We start from the raw sequence: 25,698 nt of genomic DNA, 5'->3' as shown, positions 1-25,698 counted from the left end.
CACGGAAGGTCTCCTCAGGTTGCATGTCCATGGCTTTAGAGGTGCAAAAGATGGCAAAGGTTGCTGCTGGAGTCACCTGCTTGCAGGCAAAGCTTGGGTGAAGCTACAATTTCAGCTCTTCGTGATGTGAGAAGGGGAACACCTGAGCACAGACAGCCTGTGAGGCTGGAGAAGTTGAGCTGAGATGCCTCATCTCCACCCATCCCACTGGATGCAGTGGGTGGAGAAGCCCCCATCAGCCCTAGTGTCCCACGGTTCTTCCCAAGAGTGAGTAAAATCTGCTGAGGAACAAAAGCCTCCAGGGGAAGGACAAGCTGGTGTTTGGGTAGGAGGAGCAGAAATGCCTTTAAAGCCATGCTTTGGGGTGGAGAAGGGGGGGACTTTGGGGTGTAGGAGGGAGGGAAGTTTGAGGGTGGAGAAGGGGGGGACTTTGGGGTGGAGAAGGGAGGACGTTTTGGGGGTGGAGAAGGCATGGTGGTATTGAGTTGATGGTAGGACTCAACGATCTTAAAGGTCTTCTCCAACCCAAATAGTTCTATGATTCTAAGCAGAGGTCTTTGTGATTTGGTGCCACCGGAACAGAGCAGGGAGGTACTTACCAAGGAACCTCCTCCCTGGGATCCTGCAGCTCGAAGGAGCATCCCCGGAGGGTGAGGCAGTCCAGCTCATCCCACTGCCTGATGCAGAAGCAAAGAGCCATTTGGTCACAGAGGCTCAACCTGCTGTTCTGCAAGTCAATGTCAGTGAGGCCACTCAGTGCACTTTGTGTGAAGCTTTTCTCGTTCATCTCAAACAGAAAATGGAAAGTGTCCAACTCTGAAACCTTCAGCACTTGGCCAGGGTGGGAGATGCCTCCATGCCTCCCCTGAAGCCACCTCAGCATATCTCCCCTGGCTCGCGGTGAGATTCTGCACCCGATGACCTCATCTGCGTACTCTATCGATTTTTGGCTTGCCAGACCAAATAGGAACCTCACCACGGAGTTCAGATCCTTCCTGGACTTGCTGTAGTTTTCCAACACCACATTGACATCCTTCTGGAGAGCCCCTGAGCTCTCCTCATCATCCTCCAGAACATAGAACATCGCCGCAAAAAGCTCCTGCAGGCGCAGGTGGGTAAAGCTGTAGACATTGCCATGGTCTGCACCTTCCCCTGAGACCCTCTCATTGAGGAAGAGGGGGAGAAGGTCTGGCTGGTCCAAACCACGCTCCTTGATTTCATCCTCCTCAAACTGGACTTTGTGCTTCCAGATACCATCAGCAGCCAAGGAGCAGAGCTTGAGTAGGAACTGCTGGAGATCCTGCAGGTGGTCTCTGCCTGTCTTCATCAGCCAGGAGAGGTAGGACATGCTCACCTGTGTGGTGGTTTTGGAGCACTCAGAGAGGCTTTTCTTCTTGGAAAGCTCTTGTTCCAGAATGGTGCAGACCATCCAGCTCATGATGGGGATGACACACAAGCTGTAGAGGACCTCGTTGCCCCTGACAAACCTGAAGGCCACATCAGCTTTATTGCTGTTCTCAAAGTACCTGTGGAAAAATTCCTGCCTGCTGGCTGCAGGAAATCCCAAGATTTCAGAGTGGCCCTCACCCTCCAGGCACCTCCCCAGGCTTTGAAGAGCTGTTGGCCTCGTGGTGATGAGCAAGGAGGAATCAGGGAGAACAGTCCTCTTCAGCAAGCTCAGCACGATGGTTTCTAGTGGCTTCACTTCCCTGGGGTCAGAGCTCAGCTCATCTTTGGGCTGGATCAGGGAAAATCCCAGGGCCTCGAAGCCATCAAAAATGAACAGGAGCTTCATCTTCTGGTCATCCAGGATCTTCCCAGGTGTTCTGCTGTCAGGGCAGCACTTTGAAACCAGGTCTACCACACTGGCTTCCTTGGTCAAGGTGAGATCTTTACAGTCCATGCAGAAGACGTAGTCAAACTGCGTGTGGAGGGTCCCTTCTGCCCACTCCACCATCACCTTCCTGACCGTCATCGTCTTCCCCATCCCCGGGGCCCCCAGCAGCACCACGACCCGTGGTGCTTGTCCCTCCCTGTCGGGTTTGAGCAGCGCCTGAGCAGCGAGCAGGGTGGTGGCTGGGCCATCGCTGGCCTGGGCACCCCCGTGGCTGGTGCCCACAGCTTCGTGCTCTCCTCCATGCTTCCGCCAAGGCTTCCTGGCGATGCTCAGGGTGGTGTAGCGGCTGCGGGTGGAGAGCCTCTCCCCGGGGCAGGAGGCTTCCCTGTACCAGAGGAACTTCTGGGCCACGTGCTCTCTGTATTTCTGCTTGTACTCTGGACCAGGGAGAAGCAGAGTCAGTTCCAAGCACAACCAGATCCTTGAGAGGCTTCTAACCAACCCCAGCATGTTCCTGACACTCCAGTGGGACACTCAGGGCTTTTCTAAGTCTGGCTGAGGCAATAGGATATCACCCGCTAGAAGTTAGGGCTTCTGTTCAGCTGGGGAGGTCCTTCTAGGATGTCATCTCCCAGAATTTAGTCAAGGGGGCCCTTCTCCTCTTCCATGTCCTCCCATCATCCTGATCCATCAGCTCTTGTGTTAACCACCTTTCAATCCTCATCCACCCTGGGAGCAACTGTGATTGCCTGGGGCCACCTGCAGCCTCTACCCACCTCTTCTCTTGTCTCTGTGGCCAAGGGAACCAACCCTGGGCTCCTGATGATGTTTCCAGTTCCAGTGTCACCAAACATAAGCTCTGCAGAGATGTCCTTAATCCCTATCCCGGGAGGAAAGGACCTGCCAGGCAGTGCCAAGAGCTGAAGGCTCTTCTCCAGGAGAAGGAGCTTGGCAGTAAGAGAGGTGACTACAGCCCTCGCACTGAGAGAACCATGGTTGGACCTCTTTGGGTTTCCAGAGTTCCTGGCAAGCTGAAACCTGCTCTTCCCAATTTCAACCAGTCTCCAGGATCACACAAGGGAAAAAGAGACAAAGAACAGAAAGAAATGTCTGCTGGCTGCCTACCTTTCACCTTCTCACCCAGGAGTTCCTCAGCAAGGTCTCTCTGATTCATCTCTTCCAACAACCCAATTGCTACTTCCATGGCAGCATCTTCGCCGTAGCTCTTGCCCATGCAGCTGGCGAGCACACAGGGGTGAGTGGCTTTCTCCAGCAAATCCTTTGGGATATTCCATCCTCCTTCCACCTGAACTTCTGACAGCTTCGTCTTAAACTCCTGGAAGTCCTGCAGTGTAAGACCCTGCAGTGCCTGTGAGAGGACACCTAAGGCATGCTCCTCCTCGGCCATCGTGGGATGTCACCTGAGATACCGACAGTGAGACACCACCACGGCTACACCACAGCAAAAGGTATTCCAGCTGGGCACCAAGTTTGTCCTGTACAGCCCAGTTCTTCCCACCCTGGAATGGCTGGGGACAATCACCCCAACGTGGCATGGTCACCAGGGCTGTGGGTGCTGCAGGATTTGGCACCATGGGGATGACCCCCATGGGATGGGGGCACAGGAGAGGGAAAACCAACACCCAACAAAGCATCCTGGGGGGTTGGAACCAGAGCAGGGGCTGCAGCCACCCTAGGGACAGCCAGGTCTGGCTGGCCATGCCATGATGGACTCACCAGTGGGGTGGTGGGAGGCTGGCAGGAGGAGGCCCCAGGTGCTGCCAGGAGGAGGCCCTGGGCACTGCCGGCAGTCCCTGTGCCACGCTCAGGCAGCGTTTTGCTTCTCTCCGGAAGCCCAGGCTCACACTTCCTCCTCCTCCTCCACCACAAGGCAGGAACTCAGCAGCAGCCCCCCCAGACCCTCCCAGATGTGGCTGGGCAGCCTGAGAAGTGCCAGCAATGAGCCCACCAAGGAGGCACTGGTTTAAGGAAGAAAAAAGTGGGTTTAGCAAACCACACTCACAGGGTCACACGAGCTGAAGCCCCTCTGCTGCTTCTCTCCTCCTCAAGATGGAAACTCAGCCTCATCCCAACAACAGGTTTGGGTGACTATCTCCCAGATTCCTGAATTTCCAGCCCTTCCAGAGCAAACAGAGACCCATCCCAGGGTCTCCAAAGCCTTCTGGAGCTTGACTCTGTGAGAAAACCTGCAGACCTCCTCCTCCTCCCTCTTTGGGACTCCTGATTTGTATCACTACACTTCTCCTCCCCATTCCCAGTCTTCCATGTCTTTAGGAGACATCTATCACCCTACAGCTCTTCAGAATCAGATCTGGCTAGGATTAGTTTCCTCTAAATCCAGGGAAAGAGGGATTAGCTGCCACTTTGGAGCAAAACTAGAAGTGGGGAGATTCAAGCTGGATGTTAGGAAGAAGTTCTTCACCATGAGGGTAGTGAGACACTGGAACAGGTTGCCCAGGGAGGTGTAGCAGCCTCATCCCTAGAAGTTTGTAAGGCCAAGCTGGATGTGGCTCTGAGCAGCCTGATGTAGTGTGAAGTGTCCCTGCCCATGGCAGGGGGGCTGGAGCTAGATGATCCTTGAGGTCCCCTCCAGCCCTGACAATTCTATGATTTTCCACAGGGATTGCATCCTGCAGCAGCTTCCACCCTTGAGCAAGATGGACCTCCAAGGGGATCCCACCACAGACAACATAGAGATAAATGTGGATGCTGCAAAAGCAGAGCAGGATGGAGGGATAAAAACAGTAGGAAATGGAGAACTGGGCTGGGAGATGTCAGAGGATTGTTGGGATCAGATGCTTGGGAGGGGAAAGGAGCTAGGAACAAGTTGTTGTCCAAGGGTAAGAGCTACCCTAATGTCCCATCCTACCAGCCCTTTGCTGGCCAGGCACTGGTGGTTCCAAGATGGTCATAGCCTCATGGCTTATTCTCTTACAGGACCAACCTTGAGGGACCACAACCTTGGCCAGGCACTGGTGTCTCCAAAGTGACAACAACCTGATGGTCTTGGTGGGTTTCTTTTGCTTACAGGACTTTCCTTGGAGGAGCACAACTCACAGAGGACACCAAAGCCTCCACTTTGCAGCTCCACCAGCAAGCACTTGCACAGGAGAGAGGGGAGGACATCCAGCAAGCAAGGGGAAAAGTGTTTGGGAGAGCTGGCAAATGAAACCTCTGCAGGACTTCAGTGGAGTCCTACAGGGTCTGCACTGGGCAGTGCTGGGACAGGATGGAGGGGTGGCACCAGACCTGGGGTACACCTGAGGTGTTGGGTCAGGAGATGGGGCCAGAGACAGGGCTAGAAACAAAGGCACAGCACAAGGGCCATGGAGACAGGACCAGAAACACAACTACAACATCGACCTAGGAGTCTTCCTAGAGCCCACAGAAAGACTACCACAGTGTGGGCAGAAGGTCTGGTCTGGAGGCAAGCCAATGACTCCTTCTGAGCTACCTCCAGAGCTGAAGCCCATGAAGGAGAAACCAATCAGCAGTGCTTAGAGACAGAGCCCAAGCCACATGGAGGTGGGTGGGGAGGCTCCAGGTGGGGCTGGTCAGGACTTGGAAGCTATTAGTAGCCCCTCAGGGGTAGGTGAGCTTGTGCTTTCACTGCAAGGGCCTTCTGTGTGGGGTGCTGAGCCAGTCAGCACTTCAAGAGCTGCTCAGAATATGCAGAGCTGTGGTGCTGAGGGCCATGGCTTAGTGGTGACCTGGCAGTGCTGGCTGAGAGCTGGGCTCCATGATCTTGGAGGTTTTTTCCAACCCCAATGATTCAGTGATTCTAAGGAGGGCTCTTTGCTTTGAAGTGATGATGTGGCTGAGGAGGAGGAGGTTGTGTCTGGCACAGCCTGGCTGGATGTCTGATGATGCTCTGCAGCAGGACCTGGGCTGTGTGCCCAGCTTTCAGCCAGCCTTGGGCTTTCCACAGCCCCTTGCAGGACTTGTGTAAGTGGGGTCAGATCTCAGCCTGCTGGGACAAGGGGAGGGGGAACTGGAACAAAACCACCCCAAAGTGTAGCATTTGAGTTTGATCTCTTTAGTCTGCAGAGCTTCTGCTTGGCAAGAGAGGTCAAAGCCCTTGACTTGCTGCTGAAGGGTTGTCACACTCAGAAACCCCTTATCTCGAGGGGGAGGGGGAGCACCCTGTCCTCTTTCACTATCTACACACAAGCATCCCCATGTAGCAGGCTGTGCCTCTCCCCAGTATGTCTCCCCCTCCCCTGCTACATTCCCTGTCATCACTGCAACCCAGATGGGATTTGGAGGAGCAGGAGAGTGAAAGGTGGGGCAAGGGGGCTCAGAGCTGCAGGGATAGCCTGAAATTATGGAACCTGCAAGCCCAGGGCTCAGCCCCCGGCTAAGAGAGGATGTGAAGCTGCACCCAGCCTGCCTTCGCCACCCTGCCAAGCCCCAGCTGGCATCCTGTTCCCCTCCCTCAAAGTCCCAGCCCTCCCCTCTGGATTGGGGCGCTGTCTCCTCCCCCTTGCTCTCCATCTTTATGCAGTCTGCAGAGGTGCATTGTGGGAAACTCCCAAGTTATTCCTCCCCCCCCCCCTTTTCTGCCTTCCTCCCTCCTCTCTGCGCAAGAGCCAGCTCCCAAGGTGGGATTCCTGCAGCCAGAGGACAGAAGGTAAGAGCTGCTGCTTTCCTCTGGCTCCTGGGGGGGTGAGGTGACAGAGCTGCTGGGGATGCCCAGCTCTCGGTGTGGAGACACAGCATTGCCAAGCAGCGTTCCCACAGGGTGACGTAGCAAAAGGCAGATCTACCTGGGCAAGGTGAGTGTCTGCTTGGGGTGGGGGTCAGGAGCTGCCGTGCCTGTTAACAGGCAAAAGTGCTTTGTTTAACCCATTAACAGCGAGCAGAGTGAAGACAGCTGGTCCTAAGTAGCTCTGCTCCCGTTCCCTTCCCCACCCCGGCTCCCGTTCCCTTCCCCACCCCGGCTCCCGTTCCCTTCCCCACCCCGGCTCCCGTTCCCTTCCCCACCCCGGCTCCCGTTCCCTTCCCCACCCCGGCTCCCGTTCCCTTCCCCACCCCAGCTCCCTGCCTGCGCTCCCTGAAGGTCAGGCAGGCACAGGAGGCGTTTCCGCAAGGCAAGTGCGGGGGAGGCTGCTCCCTTCCTGTCCCTTCCACCTACCTGAGGTCTCCAGGTTGGCCACGTCCGCTGACCGCCAGCTTTCAGGGTCGGGAGGGAGCAGCCGTGGCTGGGCAGGGGTCTCTGGAGCTGCAGGAGGCGCTGTGGAAGCGGGAGGGCTGCGGGAGGGCTGCGGGAGGCAGAAGCGGAGTCAGCCATGTGCCGGAAGCAGGGCGGCTGGGAAGGAGGAGGGCAGGCAGCGCTCCCAGCCAAAGCCTCCCAGCCTTGGCAGCAGGGTTTGGCCGCCTCCCTGGAAGGTCTTGATCAGGTTTCCAGCTGCGTTTCCTCTCCTGTCAGCACGGGCAGAGGGGATTTGCCTTTGCCCTTCGCTCTGCCCGGATGGATTTAATGTCAAACCCACCGCAGGAGGCGAGCGCAGCTGGGAGCCCTGGCTGGTTGTCCTCACCTTTCCCGAGGAAGGAGCTGGGATTTGTGCTGTGAGGAACTGAGGCTTTGATGTCAAAGGGATATTTTTGGTAGGATGCTCAGCTTGAGCTGGAAGGGAGCTGCAAAGGGTAAGTCTGCCCCCAGAGTGACCAAAATGCAGAGAGGTGAGCTGGGTTAAGCCATGGGGAGAAGGTGACAGCCCTGGCTGTGTGTCCTCAGCCTTCCCAAGGAGGCAGCTGGGGTTTGTGCTGTCAGCAACTGGAGCTTGGGGTGTCTTTGATAGGACCCCCAGTTTGGGCTGGTAAATCTGCCCCCCCCCCCCCCCCCCCCCCGGATGACCAAAATGCAGAGAGATGAGAGGCAGCAGCGGTGGCTTTAAGCTGTGGGGAGTTGACAGTCCTGGCTGTTTGTCCTCACCCTTCCCAAGGAGGCAGATGGGATTTGTGCTGTTAGGAGATGGAGCTTGGATATCAAAGAGGCATCCTTGATAGGACCCCCAGCCTGGGATGGAAAGGAGCCCACAAAGGGAAAAGCTGCCCCCAGGATGCAGAGGCAGTAGTGGTTGGTTAAAGCTATGGGGAGAAGATGCCTCCAAAGCAGTGTGATGGGAGAGGACACCAGGGCAGGGCTCCTTTTTCACGGTGTGGACTTCCCAGGCTGAAATCCATGGAGAGGGGTGGGGTGCCCTGGGCTTTTTAGCCTGATAGCTCTGCCTCCTCATGCCTCTGGGAGCATCCCTGCCTTGTTTGTTTGCAGGGACCTGTTGATTCGGTCTCTGCTCCTGCTCAGCTCCCTGTGACCATCTGGCAGCTTCTGGTGGGGTTGAGGGGTGGGTGGTGGGGAGGGGAGGGGAAAAGAGGCTTTTTATTCCTGAATCGAGGTCAGCCTGGCAAAACTTCGGCGTGGGGGGCAATATGAGGAAGCCCTCCCCACTGCAGCCCCGTGTTCCTGGGTGGGGCTTGGGCAGGATGCTGCCGGGAGAGGGAGGATGGACTCTGCTGGATTGAGCTCCCTGCTCCATCTCGGGACCGACCTCCAAAAGTCTGACCTTCACAGGTTTGACCTTCAGCGTTTTCCATCTTTCCTTTCTCAGCCACGGTGCCCAACACCAGCCTCTGGTGCTGTGATATTGTGGCAGGGTGGAGGAAGGAAATCCAGAATCCCCCCTCCCAAATTAGGATGTTTATCCTTCTGCATCCATCCCCTCCCCTGGCAGGCTGCCAGGACCGGCTCAGCTCCACATAGCTCAGCATCAATGGCACCTCCTCCTCCATCACCTGCAGATCCACACGGCTTTGGGCTCTGCTCAGCTGTCTTCCCAGAGAGCTACTTGTTCCAGGGGGGGACTGGTACACTGCCCCCATCCCTGATGGGCTGTAGGGACAGGCAGACAAGGGTGGAGAGGGGAAGGGATGGAGCTCTCTGAGCAAGCGTTTCTGTTCAGGTGCTGCTTTGGCCACCTCTTCCCCGGGTCCTCTGCCCAGCTTCCCTCAGGGAAAAGAGGGACAGCTCTGGCTTTGCTGCACGGGGTGAGTGATGGGCTGCACCCTGGAGCGTGCCAGGCAGCCTCATGGAAGGTCACTGCCTTCTGCCGAGCTGGTTTCTCCTCTGCCTGCAGCAGCTTCTTGTATTTCAGCTGCAAAGCAACAGTTTTCAGGCTGATGCCTGCAGATCTGGGAGCTCTCAGCGCCAGGACCTGGCTCTGCATGTGCAGAACTGTCTCTGTAATCTTCTGGATGATGCCACCAGAGCCTGCTGCAGTCCCACATGGGGCAGAAGAGCTGGGTTTAGGATGCCCTTCAGCTAGAGAGGGCAGGTGAATTCTCTGCAGGGGTTGGACCTGCTTTAATGGGTCAGGAATAACCTTTTTTTTTTTTGCTTCTGGGTTTTGTTTTTTTTTCTCCCTGTGGATATTGAATCTGAGGGGTGTGGGACTCGCTGGCTGCCAGGAAAAAAAGGCATTGAGAGCATTGATCTGTTAGAAAGGAAATTAAACCATAGGAGATGATAGATCATAGAATCAATCACAAGTCAGAAATCAGCACATTGTGCATTTGGGGACCAGTCCTGGCTGCCTGGGACATCAGTGGCCCTAAACTGGAAGTATTTGCCCTAAAGCAGTTTCCCAAGCACTGGCAGGCCCAGTGCAGAGAGCAGAGCTTTGGGGTGGAGGGAATGATTTATTCAACCTTCTCCAAGAGGCAGCAAAGAGCCACAAACCCCCTCCTGATCCTACCTCAGTGTTATTCCTGAGGTAAGCATCCCAGGCTCACTGCTGAGCAGAGAGCTGAGACCTGCCCCAGGCTGTTGGGAAGGATGTTGTAGGGGGTTGCCTATCTACTCCCTGGAGAGACCCAAATGTTCCAGGAGTGAAAACCTCCCTCCTGGAGAAGGCAGCTCTCTGAGAAGGCAGCTGAAGAGACCCAAAGGTGGTGTAGACCTCTAGGTGATGGAGAAGGAGGTGTCACTGATGCTGAGCTTGAAAGGGCAATAATTAGCTTTTCTTGATGACAAAGTGGCAACAGGAGGCTGCTGGGCCAGCTTCTGCTGGACCTTTTGGGGTTTGGTGATCTCCCAGGAGGTGCCAGCCTGTCCCCAGGAAGGGATGTGCCATGCTTTGCTGCAGCAGCTTTGTCCCTGGTGCCACAGAGCTGCTGGCATTGGCTTGCTGGGGCTCTGGAGGGGCTGGGGAAAGCTTCATAAAGGGAAGAAAACCAAACTGCTTGCAGAATGGTGAGTGTGGCAAGAGCCAAAAGGTGCTCTGGGTGGGGTGCAGGATGCACCCAGCTGCCTGTGAGATGTCCTGCTGGAGGGTTAAAGATCTGTGGCTGATGTTGCTGGCAGCAGCATCTCCCACTGCGTCTCCTGGACAGTTCCTTGTTGAACCTGTTCCAGTGCTTCAAACCAGTGTCCTGCCAAGTAGCTGCCATGGGGAGGGAGGGGAGGGAAGTCATCTCCTGACTGAGAATCCCTTCGTTTGTTCCCACAAATGGCTCTTTTGGAGTGAGTGATGCTCAGTCCTGCTGGGGAGGGGCTAACCCCTCATGATTTTTGGAAGGTGAAAGCTAAAATCTTGTTCCACTGTTTCCAATCTTGTTCCACTGCTTCCACCGCGAGGTGGAAAACCAGGATGGAATTCTGGGTTTGGAGAGGGCTCAAACCCAGCCCCGGAGCTTGGCCAGCAAAATGAGATGCTCTGGAATGGGTGTTGGCAGCTCCCCACCCCCTGCCATGTGCTGTTACGACTCTGAGAAGCTGGGCTAGGCAGCAGGAGGATCTTTCCAACCTGTTCTTGGCAAAGTGCCTTCAGGTTCTCTCCAGTTCTAGAAGCAGCTCTGCTCTAAGCTGTGGCTGGGAGAGCAACTGGTCCAGCTGCATCAAAAGGGCTGGTGGGGCCCTTGTGTGAGTGACCCAGGGAGGTTGTACAGCTGTGCCAAGCATGACTTCTGCCAACAGCAGGTCAGGTCCATTGTGCCCACCCCTGTGGATGTAGAATCAAAGGATTGTTGAGATTGGAAAAGATCTCTAAGGTCACTGAGTTCAGCCATCCACTGAGACCACCCTGGTCATTAAACCATTGGTAAGGGGACATGATTGGTACCACTGGAGAGAGATTGAGATGTGATCTTCTCTTTCCCCAGGCTGTTTTGGGAATGCTCTCCTGATTTCTGCCATGTTTGGAAGCAGCTGCCAGCAGAGGCATGAGAAAGGGCTTTTGGGTTGGTCGTATGTCCATGCCAAGCAGTGCCAAGTTCAGGTGATGAGTTGCCTCTTTGGTACCGGGCATGGTGCTGGAAGAGGGAAAGGATGAGAGGAGGTGGCCTCAAAGTGCACCAGAGAAGATTTAACATTCCAGCTTGCTTCAAACTAGCACAGCTGGACATGAGGAACAATTTCTTGTCCTTGAGGGTTGTCAAGGCCTGACCCAGGCTGCCCAAGGCAGTGGTGGAGTCCCCATCCCTGAAGTGTTAACAGACCTTTAGACATGGCTCTTGGGGATGTGGTTTAGTGGTCATGGTGGTGTTGGGTTGGTGGTTGGACGTGATGATGTTAGAGGTCTTCCACAACCTTAATGATCCTATGGAAGGAGGGGCTTGGTTGAGCTGGTTTTGGCAGCAGCCTGTCTATTTCTGACAGCTGTGGGAAGCTGAAGGGAGCTGCAGGAGCTCTCTGGCTCATGATGCTGGAGAGAAATGGCTGGGTTGAGGCACCCTGCAAGGAGCTTTTGTGAATGGTGCAGCACAAAAAGTGTCCACCAGGAGCTTGCTGTGGGCCTGCTGAGGGCAGGGGGGGCAGCAGCAGGCTGCCTTTCCTTGCTGCTGCAGGGTTAAAGGCAGAGTTTCATCCACCGTAGCTCAGGGTTCTTGTGGCTTTGTCTTTATGGAACTAACAGAAGAAAGATGTGGGTCATGGTTTTCCTGTTTCCATAGCTGTGGCAAGGCAGAGTGACTCAACAGGGTAGGTTAGAGGGACCTACACCTGTGGTTTGGGTCTAAGAACACCCAACAGAGAGCAAAGGTGAAGCCCTTAGCAGGAGCATGGTATCTGCCATGTCTCTCCGTATCTCACAGCAAAATGTCTGCCACGTTCATCTCTGGGATCTTTGGGGTCAGGGCAAAGGTGGCTCACAGCTGTGACAGCTCAGCTGCCACCTCTTGCAGAGGTCAGGGTGTAGAAAAGGCTGCTCAGCCTTTTCCTGAGCCTCTGCTGGTGGGCAGTGTGTTGGGACTGGCTGCAGGGCTCTGGAGTGCTGCGTCACTCGTGCGGGCAGCCTGGCAGGATGCTGGCACTTGCGTTGCAAGCTGAGACTTTGCCTCACCTCTTTGCCCCATCTGGGCAGCTGATGACCCACCAAGGTGCCCAGAGTCCTCATCCCACAGCACTTCACTTTGCAGTTGTGAGATCAAACCAGTTTAACTGCGCTTCAGAAACCCACCCTGCTTGAGTCATAGCATCATAGAATTGGTCAGGGCTGGAAGGGACCACAGGCATCTTGTAGTTCCAACCCCCCTGCCATGGGCAAGGACACCCTACCCTAGGTCAAGCTGGCCAGAGTCTCATCCAGCCTGGCCTTAAACACCTCCAGGCATGGGGCCTCAACCACCTCCCTGGGCAACCCATTCCAGGCTCTCACCACTCTCACCAGTCCAACCTCTTGACACTGCTGCGTCAGCCAGACTGGCAGAGAGGTGATACCTTGGTGGCACAGGGAGTGAGGGGTGAGGTCCTGCAAGGCTGGGCATGCTGTGTAGGTGATGGTTGGAGTTTTGGTGGTTGCCAGCACCAGCTGGACAGGAGCTGAGCCGTCTGGGTCTGGGTGCAGCCGCAGGACTGACGCAGCCCTGGAGCGGAGGTTTTGCTGGCACATCCTCCACCAGGGCAGTAATTTGAAGCTGCTGCTGCTACCTTCCAGCATCTGATGTTCTCCAGGCTAAGATTCAAAGGGCTTGTTTGAGAAAGAAACCTTTAATCCAGGGCTGGGGTGGGGGGAAGTGATGCAGGGAGCAGCAAACAACAGATTGAGCAAAGGATTCATAAACATCTCATCAGCCTGAAGTGGGTCAGCAGTGTTTGGTGTTTCTCACTGCTGCTGTCTCCAAGGGTTGGCTTTGGGAGGGCTGCAGACATGGCAGGCTCCCAGTACAGCCTGGTCCTGGTGTGCTGGGGCTGTTGGAGGTTGTCTCTGACAAGCTCCTTCTGCTTGCCTTGTGTTTTCTCATGCCTTGCATCAGGAGTAAGGGACCAAAACAGAGCATGAAGGAGATAAAACCTTCGTGGGGAGCTGCTCACAGAAGCTGAAGGAGACCAAACTCCTTATGTAAAGCTCTTCTAATATTGATGGTGCTACTGGGAGATGCTGCATGACCTCATCTGTCTCCACAGCACTTGTTGGAGGTCGAGGGAAAGGCTCAGTCACATTCCTCTGCCATCATCTGAGGTGCTTGCCCAGCATCTCACTGCCTTCAGTGTCAAGAAGGAGGAGAAATGCTTGCTGGTCCCTGCTGGAAATGGGACCTGAAGCACTGGGAAACTGCTGAGTTGCAGAGGGAGGTTGGGATGAGGCAGGGGATTGGATGCAAGTCCTGATGGATCACTCCTCATAGGGTAGAGGAAATGGACACAGAACCCTGAGGACAATTCTCAGGCTGTAGCCCTCCAAGCTGCATTTCCTAGGGGTTAGATAAGGAGGTTGAGAGGCCAAGTGTGACCCCCTTGGAGCCATCAGTGGAGGGGGGGGAAAGTGAGGTCTTGCCTATTTCTGCTCCCTTCTCACTCATGCCATGCTACATCTCTTCAAGAGCCTTGAGAGCTTGACATGCAAAGGTCATGTTGGCAGCTGGTGGTAGCACTTCATCCCCCAGACCCCCCCCTCCCTCCAGTTTCCATCAGGCTGGTCCCAGTCTCTTCAGCTGGCAGAATGCTGCTGGGTTGTTGTTTCTTTCCCTTTGTGGCAAATGATTTATTTTTCAGGTGCCTCTTTGAAGTGGCCAAATCTGAATTATCCTGTTGATGAGCAGCACAGGAACAGGACCTGCAGCCCTCAGTCTAAAATGACCTCCTCTGGAGCCACCAGCTGCAGGTGCCTGGATCCATGGTGCTGAGTCAGTGCTGAGAGCTGGGCTTGGCATGTGCAAGCTGCACCTGCCAAAGGGAAGCTGAGAGAAAGGTTATTTTGTGCCCCTTAAAAAGCCACTTTGGGCTTAAATGACCAAATTCAAGCATCCCAGCTGAGGCCTGCTGAAGGGAGCTGGGATTAGTTGGCATTCAGTGTATGTTCTTCCCCCCATGAAGCTGGAAACCCTTCACCATGTTGATGGAAGAGCAACTGACTGAAGAACACAATGAGGACTGTGCTGGGTGAAGGTGTTTGCTTCAAAGTCCTCCTTCAGCATCAGGAAGGAGAAGTCTGGTCCTGGGAGGCACAAACCACCTCCTCCAGCTTTCCACCCTCACTTCCAGCTGTGCCATCTCAAAGGGACCTGAGAGAGGGCTTGGTCATGGACCTCATTTCCTTGCAGGCACCTCAGTACCCATGGGAGCTGAGCAGATGGCCACCATGCCTGACTCGAGCAACATGGAGCTGTGGGATGGTCTCTGCCATGGTTCAGCTGCTCCAGGCTGTGAGGTTTGGAGGCAGGGAGAAGCATTACTGCTTACCTGGTGACTCTGGGCCCAAAGCCAGCAGGAGCCATGCTGCTGAAGAGGATGGGGCTTTGGGACTTCACCTTGCAAAGGCAAACCTTCATTTGTTTTCCAGACATGGGGATGGTAAAGTGAAGGGAGATTAGGAAGTGGGGAAGAGGATTGGAAGCCAGACTCTTGTCAGTGGTGCTCAGTAATAAGACATGTGCCAATGGGCATGAGCTGGAGTCCAGGAGGTTCCACCTGAAGATGAGGAGAAGCTTGTTTGGTGTGAGGGTGCTGGAGCCCTGGAGCAGGCTTCTCAGAGAGGTCATGGAGCCTCCTTCCGTGGAGAGCTTCCAACCCTTCCTGGGCATTGTGCTGCTGGGCAAGCTGCTGTTGGTGCCCTGCTGGAGCAGGGGGCTTGGACTGCTTCTGCCATTTCAGGCTCTTTCTGCACAGCACTGCCACAGGTCAGCAGCTCTTTCTGAGACTGTGTACAGCTTTGGGCTCCCCAGTTGAGGAGGGACAGGGATCTGCTGGAGAAGGTCCAACAGAGGGCAACAAGGATGATGAGGGGACTGGAGCACTGCCAGAGGAGGAGAGGCTGAGGGACCTGGGGCTGTTTAGTCTGGAAGAGAGAAGACTGAGAGGGGATCTAAAAAATGTTTATAACTACCTGAGGTCTGGGGGTCAGGAGGGGGGGACAGGCTCTGCTCACTGCTCCCTGGAATAAGACAAGGAGCAATGGATGTAAGCTGTTGCACCTCAACACAAGGGGGAACTTCTTGACTGTCACAGAGCACACAGAGCTGCCCAGAGGGGTTGTGGAGTCTCCTTCTCTGGAGCCTTTCAAGGCCTGTCTGGATGTGTTCCTGTGTGCCCTGAGCTAGATTGTCTGGTCCTGCTCTGGCAGGGGGGTTGCACTCAGTGATCTCTTTGGGTCCCTTCCAACCCCTGACATCCTGTGAGCCTGTTTTCAACTGGAGGACACCAGAGGTGTCCTTTGTCACAAGTATAAATCCAGCCAACCCCACCAGGTTGTTTGAATTCCTCCTTGCTGGGAGTGGGGCAGCTGCAGACCCTGTGGAGAGGGTCAGCTTCTGACCAAGGAGGTGGAAAACATCTATGGATGAGTTCTACACATCTGGGGTGGGGGGCAGCTTCCCACCTCAGCCTTGTGAAGATTTTCCTCCCTACTTGAGGCAGTGAGGGGAAAATTATAAGGCTTGGGGCTGGTTTCTGCAGAGGCAAGAGGACCTCCTAAGGGTGGGATGTTACAGCACAGCCAGCAATGACTCATCTTCAATCTGTGCAGGATTGATGCAGCTTTCGTCTGTGCAGGCAGGAGATGGATGAAGAGGTGGTTGCTAATCTGCTGAGGGATGAGGCTGACAAGGTGCCCTTCAGGCAGCCAGGCAAAGCTGCTCCTTCCCTCAATCCTGTTGCTTCAGCTGGGGCCAACTTGTTGCACCAGTGAGTCTGCACCCACCTTGGAGAGCTGCAACCTCCAGAAGCATCCCAGGAGGAGTGTGGGGTCTGTCTGCTGCTTCTTGCAGGGGTGGGCATTTGGAGGGCTTGGCTTTTTCTCCTTGATCATTGGTTTCATGATCTCTGCTTTCTCTTCCCAGCCTGGGCAGGAGCTGCTGGCATGTGAAAAGCTCCCTGCAAAGGCACAGGGTGAAACATCGTGGGGGAGAGGGGGGTTGGAAAAAGGGAGGAGGTGGAGCACCAAAGCTTCTTCCCAAGTGCTGCTGCCTGTGTGGGAGGCAGAGAGGGAGCTGGAAGGGGGAGGGATGGGTAGACAGGCAGAGACACAGCTGAGGAGAAGGGAGCAACAAATAGATGTGAGGAGCTCTAAAGAAGAAAGGAAAGGTGGAGAATCAGGCCGTGAGAGGAAATTTTTTTGATGAAACGAGGGATGAGGAGGAGCTGAAGGGCTGGGGGGGAACCCTCAGGCTCCTGCACAGCTACTGAAGATGAGGAGAGTTCCTTTCTCTGCAGTCTGTGGAACGTGGAGGTGCTTAAAGGTGAGCACACAGAGAAACGTTTTGGTTGAGAGAGACCTTCAAGACACTGAGTCCAGCCGTTCCCTACCTCTCCCAGGGCTGGTGCTAAACCATGTCCCTCAGCACCACATCTCTGCCTCTTTGAAGGACTGGAGACTCAACCACCTCCCTGGGCAGCCCCTGCCAGTGTCTGAGAACCCTTTCAGGCAAGTGTTTCTAGTGTCCAAGCTAAACCTCCCCTGGTACAACTTGATGTTGCATTTCCTTCATGCCCTTGAGCCTGGGAATGGGAAGTAGAGTGAAAAGAAAGGAGGAATGATGCTCAAGGTGGGGAGTCAGACTGGGGGGTCTGAAGAGGGTCAAGTATTGCGATGGCAGAGAATGTGCTGCTGAGGGGACTCTGGGTCTGGAGGAGTAGGGGGGCAGAAGACAGGTGCAGGCCAGCATGATGCCAACTGAGGCAGGGGCTCTGGTATTGGTGCTGCAGCTGGTGGGTACGGACAGGGAGCTTGAGCTTCTCAGAGGCAGAGTTTGGCAGCATCAGCTCAACCAAGCCAAGGAGGCTGGAGAGATACTGGGCAGTTGTATCTGAAGGAGAGTGTCAAGAGGCTGGGGGCAGCCTCTTGTGAGTGGTGCCCAGTGACAGACCAAGGGCAGGGGGCACAAAGTGGAGTGCAGGAGGTTGCATGTGAGGCTGAGGAGAAGCTTGTTTGGTGTGAGGGTGCTGGAGGGCTGGAGCAGGCTGCCCAGAGAGGTTGTGGAGTCTGCTTGTGTGGAGAGCTTGCAAGTGGCCCTGGGCATTGTGCTGCTGGGCAAGCTGCTGTGGGTGCCCTGCTTTGGCAGGGGGCTTGGACTGGCTGATCTCCAGAGCTCCTTTCCAACCCCACCCTACCACGCTGGTGAGATTCTGTCTCTACTTCCAGTGACAGAAAAGCCCTTTCACATGGACAGTTAAGAACTGCTGATATCGATTTTGGGGCTTAGTTTGGTTTCTACATCATCTGAAAACCTTTTCTAATCTGCCTGAGGGGCTTGTTCTGCTTTTAGTGGAAACTCACTGAGACATCAAGAACTTCTTGATAGAGCTGCTTGTAGCAGCACAGGGCAGGGCTGCAGGACAAAGCACCACACCAGGCTCTGAAGGAAACCAACTTGCCTGCTGCCAGGAACCTGGAATCCTCATCTGCTCGATGAGGGCTGTGAACCAGAGAGGATATGGCCAAACTGGGAGGTACTGGGAGGTGCAGAGTGCCCATGTCTCAGCAGAAAGGTCAGTTTGCCTCCTCTGTGACTTATCTCTGTGGGCTGCTGAAAGCCTTCCAGCAGAAGTTTCATGCTGGGCTCATACCTAGAACCACAGAGTCACTGGAGAAGGCATGAGCAGCCCAGATAACTGATATTGGAGTGATTGGGAAGGTAATTTAATATTCATTACATGATGGAGCTGTCTTTCTGTGCTTAAACCTCTAAGCCTACTTCAGTCTGAGGCTCCACTCACTATTTCATAGAATCACTAAATAGTTCAGGTTGGAAGGGACCTTAAAGATCATCCAGTTCCAACCCCCTGCCATGGGCAGGGACACCTCTCCTTAGCCCCAGGTTGCTCAAGGGCTCCTCCAGCCTGGCCTGGAACACTTCCAGGGAGGGGCATCCTTTTTTCTTTGTGTCATTGTGGTACCAGCTGTAAAATGAGTTTAAATTGCTCCCAGATAGGAGGAGCAGAGTCCTGAGAGCGACTGCTTGCAACCTCAGTCCCACACCTACACAGAGTTTACTGAGCACAGCAGAACAAATGCTCTTGGGAGCAGTAAGAAGAGGGGAGGCAGGTGGTATCTATAGAGATACTACTGGGCACTGGTGAGGCCACAGCTTGAATCCTGTGTTCAGTTTTGGGTTCCTCATGTCCATGTCCAAGAAGGACATGGAGGGGCTGAAGAAAGTCCAGAGAAGGGCAACAAGGTTGGTGAAAGGTCTGGGGCACAAGTCTTGTGAGGAGCAGCTGAGGGACCTGGGCTTGTTTAGCCTGAAGGAAAGGAGGCTGAGGAGAGAGCTGTCTCTCTGCAGCTGCCTGAAAGGAGGCTGGAGCCAGGTGAGGGTTGGCCTTTTCTCCCAAGGAACAAGAGGGAACAGCCTCAGGTTATGCCAGGGGAGGTTTAGGTTGGGCATAAGGAGAAACTTCTTGACTGAAAGGGTTCTCACACACTGGAACAGGCTCCCCCAAGCGGGTGGTTGAATCCCACAGAGGAAGAAAAAGGCAGAGATGTGGTGTTGAGGGACATGATTTAGCACCAGCCTTGGCAGAGTTAGAGAATGGTTGGACTCAGTGATCTTAAAGGTCTTTTCCAAGCCAGGAGATTCTCTGATTCTCTGCCTGGTGCAGCTATGGCTTTCCATCATTTCAGTGCTGCAGTTCCCTCAGCCAGCTCCAGCTGAATGGCACTGGAGAAGCTGGTGGCCTTCCAATGATGCAGGAGAGGTGGGAGATAGAAATACATTGCTCACTTTTGCTCTGGACCCAAACCTGGTGTTTCTGTGAGCAGGCTTCCCCCTGGCCAGTGTTCCTGCCTGGTTGGAGACTAAGCCATCATGTTTTGGGACATGGTTTAGTGGGCATGGAGGTGTTGAGTCAATGGCTGGACTTGATGATCTTGAAAGTCTTTTCCAACCTTAATGGTTCTGCAGTCTGTTGTAAGCCTGCTCCCCAGAAGAGGCAGCATTGCTGCAACCCTGGGACCTTCTCCTTGCTGTCGTTAAAGAAGCGATCTGCATTCTGAGCTGCTTTTGGAAGAAGCATCTATCTGTAGAGGAGCTCTGGAGAGCCTCTTCATGTCTAAATCCAGGCAGCTCATAAGCTCATGTTTCACTCAGCAGGCAGAAAGCTTTTGGTTGGCTGCTGGCAGCGCTGGAGGTCAGCAGGGAGGTAATGAAGCAGGAGACTCTGCTCTGACTGCTGCCTCCTGGTTTGCTCATTATTTCCCAAGCTCAGGGCTGATGTGAAGCTGCACCATCAGAGCTCTGATGCAAGCTGCCCAGTGGCACTCTCTCTCTCCCATGCAGCTATGGCCCTGCCCAGCATGGCTTGCTGGGGTGAGGCTGCTCTGGCGTTTTTATAACCCTTTGAAGCTGTTTGTTTGCTGGATTCCCTGGCTGCAGCCACTCCTTCCTCAGCTCCCTGGGGAAAAGGGCTTCAGCTCATCGCTTCCAGTGCATCTGACACCCTCAGCTCTGGAGGCAAGCCTGGCTAACCACTTCAGGGGGACAGGAGTCAGATCTCTGTCACAGAGATCCAGCTTTATGTAAATTCATGCCCTGGAGTCCATACGTTGGTTTGCACCAGCTGAGGATCTGGCCCTTGCCTTGCTTTGATGTAGCTCCTCCAGAAGTGCTGGCACAAATAATCCTTGTAGCTCTGACCCCAAAATCCCAGTGTGGGAGGGCACCCTTGGAGATCATCCAGGGGCGCTCAAGCAGGGCACCCACAGCAGCTTGCCCAGGAGCACAATGCCCAGGGGGGTTTGGAAGCTCTCCACAGAAGGAGGCTCCACAAGCTGTCTGAGCAAGCTGCTCCAGGGCTCCAGCACCCTGAGACCAAACAAGCTTCTCCTCATCTTTAGGTGGAACCTACTGAGTTCCAGTTTGTGTCTGTTGGCCTTTGTCCTGTCCTGATACCTGTGATAACTGAGGAGCTAATGCTGGCTTTTCTGCAGTTCCTGTCTGGGTGCAGAAGGTCACACATTAACCACTTAGCTGGGGATTATGCTGCAAGGAGAGGGCTGGAAGGTGAGACACAAGGTTGGAGGATCCCATGGAATGTAATGTTCTCTCCATGCCCAGCAGCAAAAGAAAAGTAAGGCTTATTGGGTCGGATGTGAGTGGATGGACCTGAACGGTTGGCCAGGATGGACTTGTGTAGACTGCACATGAAGCACAGCTGTGGCAGCTGTAGAGGACAGCTCAATTTGTCTGATGTTCTTGCAGCTACAGACGCTGCAGGAGATGCTCTGAATGCAGCTCACTGTTACTAAGGGCCAACACTGCCCAGTTTTGTCTTCTGTGCTCCTCCATGGCTTGCAGGCAGAGCAGTCTGGGCTGGCTGTGTCCTGTCACTCACCTCTCGTTGCTCTGCTTCCTCTCCCAGGTGCTGTATCATGCCCAGGTAGGACACCGCCAGTGTTAATAACCATCTCCAGAGGACCGCTCCGAGGGACTGAGCCCAGGTAGTGCCTCTGCTTTCTCCAGCAAAGGAGAAGACCTGGGAGAGCCTCACCCTGGTGGTGTCCAGCCACAGCCCCCAGCGCTCGTAGCGATGGATTCCAAAGGCAACGTCCGAAGCGGAAACAAACCTGACGCCAAGGCCCCCAGCTCTGGGAAGGCAGAAAAGCCCAATCCTGGGCCCGCCACAAATGCAGACAAGAAGGAGGTCCCCAAGGAGCAGCCAGCTCCTGCCACCGCCACCTCTGCCGCCAAGAAGACGGGAGGCGACGGCGCCGTCGTGAACAACCACAGCACCCCGAAACCCAGCCCCGCCGCCCCCGAGACGCAAGAGGCCCCCGGGCAGTCCCCTGACTCTGACCACAAGGGAAACAGCTCGGAGGAGTCCCCAGGCAGCTTCTTCGACACCATGAAGCCCTTGATGATCGTGGGAGGAGTGGCGGTGGCCGCGCTGGCCGTGATTGTGGGAGTGGCGTTCCTAGCCCGGAAAAAATGAAGACCAAGATGGGGGGGTGAGGGATGAGCAAACCCAGCCCAGCTGTACAGCTCCTTTTGAGACAAATGCATGCAGAGCAATTCTATACTTATCTATATCTATAGAGAGAGCGAGCTAGATAGGTCAACAACCAACTGCAACTCCAAGGGTCTTGTTCAAGACAGCGCCAGTTTGACCCCGAGTGGGTAACTCCATGCACTTGGTGTGTTTGTTCATGTAATATATCTCGGCTTATTCCACTGTGGATAGATGACAGCTTCTGCTGACTGGTGTCAATGACGGTGTCCCCTCCCCTCCCCTGCTGTTTTCCCCTGGAGACTCCCCACCTCCCTTCCCCTCCTCCTGCAATCCCCTGTTTTCAAGTCCAACGTGTTCTGTGTCCCATTCAGAGTCCCCCTCCTTTCCTGCTTTGTGTTTGGGTTTCTGTTTGGTTTGGTTTGAAGTTGGGTTGTGGTGAAGGTGATGTAAGGGGGAGATGGAGCCTTGTGTTAAGACTCAGCTCGCCCATCGTTGTGTGTTGGGCTGTACTCAGCACCCCCCTGGGAAGCAGGAGGCAAAAGGCAGCTCCTCGACCCAACCAGCAAAGTGTGATCTCTGGTCAGTGTCTCGTGTACCTGCTGCTCATCAGCACACCCTGACAAACCCAGCTGGAAAGGGCCCTGGAGCGAATGGGCAGGCTGCAGCATGCAGGGGCTGAGCATGCAACCTGGGACGTCACATCAAGAAGAAATTCCTTACAGTGAGGGTGGTGAAACACTGGAACAGGATGCCCGGGGAAGCTGTGGATATCCCCTCCCTGGAGGTGTTCAAGGTCAGGTTGGATGGGTCCTTGAGCAAGCTGGGCTAGTGGGAGGTGTCCCTGCCAATGGTGGGGAGGTTGGAAGAAGATGATCTTTAAGGTCCCCTCCCACACAAACCATTCAGTGATTCTCTGAAGCTCTGGCTGAGCTGCCACCTTGGGAGGTGAGCAGAGAGGCTGTGTTGTGACCAACAGCAGATAGCAGCAGCAGCAGCAGCACATGGGGGTAGCTGGAGAAGTCCTGTGCAGACCTCAGGCAGCAGCTGCCCTCTGCTTGGTGTCTTGCACGTTGGCAGCCTTCAGGATCCCATGGCTTGCTGAGGTCATATTGTGGGTGTCTGGGCTTTGTTTTGGATCTAGTATTTCCTGAAGTTAGGCTGGGCTTTGCAGGGTGCTGTGGTCTCAGCCCAAATGTCTTCAAGGTCAGCTGGACTCTTTCTGTCCATTTCTTTGGGCTGTGCATCAGGCTTTCATCTGATTCCCCCACCCCTGCACTGAAGGCACTTGGTACCTGAGGAAGTGGAGAAAAAGGGAGATGTGAGCTAATTTTAGGGGCAGAGAGGATCTAGGACCTCATGAGAGTAACACTGACCTGCTTCATACCATGGAAGCCTTGTTCAAGGGCAGTCTGTCCTGTGGTAGGTTCTTACCTTCCTTCTGTGACAAGAAACAGGAATTTATGACTTCTCCAAGCTTTGGGAATGGAAACAAGTTCCCAGTCCCCAGGAATTGGCTGGTTTCACTGCTGAGTGCCTTGGCTCTGAAGCCAGGTTTTGTGAGGGAGAGGAAGCAGGCAATGAGAGAGGGCATTTGCTGCATTGGTTGGTGATGTTCTCCTAACACAAGAAATGGGCAGATCTTGCTCTGAAAGACTCCATTAGGCCACCTTTGCTGCTGTGTTACTACCAAATAACCCCCCCCAAAAAAAGCTTGCAAAAAGGACCTCACATTTTGGGGGTTTAATTAGGTCAGAGACTAGCTGAGGTCAGAGCCACAGAGGCTCCAGAGCTCAGCAGCAGTTGCAGCCTGTGGGCAGGGCTTTGGGAGCGATGATCAGCAAGAGGTGGTGAAAAGGTGAAGTTGCAGTTGGATGTTTAGATCTGGTGGCTGCAGGGCCAGAGGAAGGTCTTTCTCTGTGTTCCTTTGCAGTATCAGCTTCCAGCCTGACCACTGGGCAGGATGGTGGCTGTGCAGAACCTCGTGGGGCAATTCTCTTGGCTCCACATCTCTCTGATTTACCTCCAGAGCTGCTCTGCCCACCTTCCCCAAACAAAGCCTGCCCAGTGAGCTTTGCCATCCTCTTTTCCCCAAGGCTCATAGAACATTGCCAGAGGTGCACAGCCCCTGAGACTATCAGGTGGTGTCTTCTGAGGGATGACTTGCTGCGTGCAGCTGAAGTGTGATGTCTGTCTCTACCCCTACAGAGACAGGCAGGGGCATACTGGTTTTTGGAAGGAGTGCTACAGCCTCAGGTGAGATGCTGGTGGCTTAAAGCAGCCTCTGAATGTGATGTGGACAATATCTCTTGGTAGAAGTAGGTCACAGCCTGGAGAGCTTCCTTGGTTTGAAGCAGTGGTGGAGTGTTCCTGTAATGCCACCTTTGTCTGGAGAACTGCTTTTCCCTCAGCCTGTTTTGCAGATATTCAGAGGTTATTTCAGGGGGGAATGGGAGAGTAAAGAACAGGAGAGGAAGAGGAAAGGTGTTTGGAGAGAGAGGTGTGAGAGAACAGAGCTCCAGAGCAGCCCCGGCGTGGCTCCCTTGCAGTGACAGCAGCAGTGGTTGCGAGAGGATGTGGAGAGGCTGATGTGTCTAGATAAAAGTTCTGGGAGGGCTGCAGTGCCCCCAGACCCTAGACACATCCTCTTGCCATCCTGGGGTGAGACCAGGTCCCCCTGAGACCGAGCATTCTGGTGTCCCACAAGAGAAAATTGGATGCTCAAGCCAGAACAACTGCAGTGGGGTCCTGCCAGGAACCTGATCTCCAGCACTGGGTGACCTTTGTCCACTGGGTGCAGAGCAACATGTCCAAGCTACTGGGGTTTGGATGTGGGGATGGCTGTTCCTGGGCTCCTCTCCCCTCAGATCTCTGAGGCACAAAGCTGTTGGCTGCAGGGAAATTTCTCTCCTGAGGGGGGGAAGTTGGTCACTCCTGCTCCCATTCCTGTTTGGGCAAAGCAGGGTGGTGATTTTTAGGCAGTGACTTCTGTTTGCAGTTGGGAAACCCATCTTCAACAGGTGCTGCAAGAGTCCTGTCTGCTCCCTCCTCTCAGCCCTGCCATGTGATAAGCTTTTCTACAGAGATGGCATCTCTGTTCTGTCCTGAGCAGCACAGATACGGGGGGAGAAAAAAAGCACTTGCTTCACCTGACTCTCCTGTTTTACTCTCTGCAAGTGTTTTTATTTCCTTGGCTTAACCTCTGGCAACAGAAGAGGAGAAAACCAGTTCACAGCCAACCATTTCTGTCCACCTCCAAAGCCTTCTTGCCTTTCCAGCACTCTAAACCCAGTAATTCCACCCGGGACCATGCCACAGAGAAGGCGATGGGACTGCAGCTCCTCAGCTGGGTATGTCACCGTGATGAGCAACTATGTGCCCTGTCCATAGGGGTGCTCCACCTGCTGTGATCATTTAATGTTGGTGTCTGCTGCCCAGATTTCCTACTTGGAACCCACCTCCTTGGCAGTTTGGTTTGGAAAACACTTTGTGTGTGTGTATGTGTGTGTACACCACCCTGCCTTGCCAGATCTTCTGCATACGTACTTAGATGTTTGTATTCCTGCAGTCTGGGGAGGAAAGACCAAGCCAACCCAGAGAAGACCTTTCATTTACCCCTTGCATTCACACACAAAGTGTCCTGTGATGTCTTTTTGTTCGTTTGGGGTTGTTTCTTTTGTTTGTTTGGTTGGGGTTTTGGGTGCCACCCCCATCATGCTATGCAGCACCTCAATTCCCAGTTCCTTCTCAGTGCCAGCAAACTGCTGAAGAAACTACAGCACAGGAAGTTCCACCTCAACATGAGGAGGAGCTTCTTTACTGTAAGGGTCACAGAGCACTGGAACAGGCTCCCCAGAGAGGTTGTGGGGTCTCCTTCTCTGAAGACTTTCCAATCCTGTCTGGATGCTTTCCTGTGCGACCTGCGCTAGATTCTGTGGCCCTGCTCTGGCAGGGGGGTTGGCTTCCATCCATGGAGGTCCCTTCCAACCCCTAACATCCTGTGATCCTGTAATGTGTGGTGTGCCCCTTGTGCTAGAAGCTCAAAGTTACAGTTCCCCCTCCCCAGATTAGTTGTGTGGGCTACTTGCTTTAAAATCAGGCACTTCTAGACTCTGCTGGGCTGTGTGGTAGTAGCTTTTCCAAGTGTGGGTCTAAGTGTTGAGTCGGGTAGCTCAAGTGTAGATGCCACACCATCCTGACATGCCAATGCCATCCTCTTAGCAAACACCTCCTGTTCTGCCTTAATGTGCCAGGCTGTGCAGTGGTTTCATTGGGAGGGAACAAAAAAGCAACAACAACACAAAAGAGATGTCCCAGCGAGAAGTAGGCTGAGAAAGGGCAAAATTCTCCTCTCTCGGAGCCGAGTTGAGATTGGAACCAAACTCTGTCAAAGGAGAGGGCATTAACTGACTGACCTCGCTGTGCTGAATAAATAGTTGTCTTTTCTCCTGCTGAGCACACGCTGCTA

General features: G+C 54.4%; 2 protein-coding genes and 1 long non-coding RNA gene across 7 annotated transcripts in view; 2 read left to right on the top strand and 1 right to left on the bottom strand.

The window, feature by feature from the left end:
* The window catches only part of LOC135185983 (NACHT, LRR and PYD domains-containing protein 12-like), an 11,586-nt gene extending 4,307 nt beyond the window's left edge, over positions 1-7,279 (bottom strand). The window contains exons 1-3 of one of the 2 annotated variants that reach the window (XM_064163294.1): positions 6,993-7,279; positions 2,963-3,258; positions 600-2,274 (exon numbers count right to left, since the gene is read on the bottom strand). In XM_064163294.1, the coding sequence (XP_064019364.1) occupies positions 600-2,274; positions 2,963-3,245 (1,958 nt within the window). In that variant the 5' untranslated portion in view covers positions 3,246-3,258; positions 6,993-7,279. The remainder of the gene's footprint in view (positions 1-599; positions 2,275-2,962; positions 3,259-6,992) is intronic. The other variant, XM_064163293.1, reaches the window with a different exon arrangement.
* Positions 3,094-4,950, top strand: LOC135185985 (uncharacterized). The gene is made up of 3 exons (XR_010306707.1): positions 3,094-3,306; positions 4,479-4,698; positions 4,796-4,950. It is a non-coding gene; the product is annotated as an uncharacterized LOC135185985 (long non-coding RNA).
* CEND1 (cell cycle exit and neuronal differentiation 1) lies at positions 5,995-25,698 on the top strand. Of its 4 annotated transcripts, none has more exons than XM_064163295.1 (2): positions 5,995-6,488; positions 20,646-25,698. In XM_064163295.1, exon 2 carries the CDS (start codon positions 20,814-20,816, stop codon positions 21,213-21,215), a length of 402 nt encoding a protein of 133 aa, XP_064019365.1. In that variant the 5' UTR covers positions 5,995-6,488; positions 20,646-20,813; the 3' UTR covers positions 21,216-25,698. The 4 variants fall into 4 exon arrangements, with proteins under 4 accessions (XP_064019365.1, XP_064019368.1, XP_064019366.1 ...); XM_064163298.1 differs by lacking the exon at positions 5,995-6,488 and adding an exon at positions 6,560-6,633; XM_064163296.1 differs by lacking the exon at positions 5,995-6,488 and adding an exon at positions 7,147-7,504.

The sequence above is a fragment of the Pogoniulus pusillus genome, chromosome 24, assembly GCF_015220805.1.
Source record: "Pogoniulus pusillus isolate bPogPus1 chromosome 24, bPogPus1.pri, whole genome shotgun sequence".
Taxonomy (NCBI): domain Eukaryota; kingdom Metazoa; phylum Chordata; class Aves; order Piciformes; family Lybiidae; genus Pogoniulus; species Pogoniulus pusillus.
Note: the sequence above shows the minus strand (reverse complement) of the source record. Positions and strands in the feature narration are given on the sequence as shown.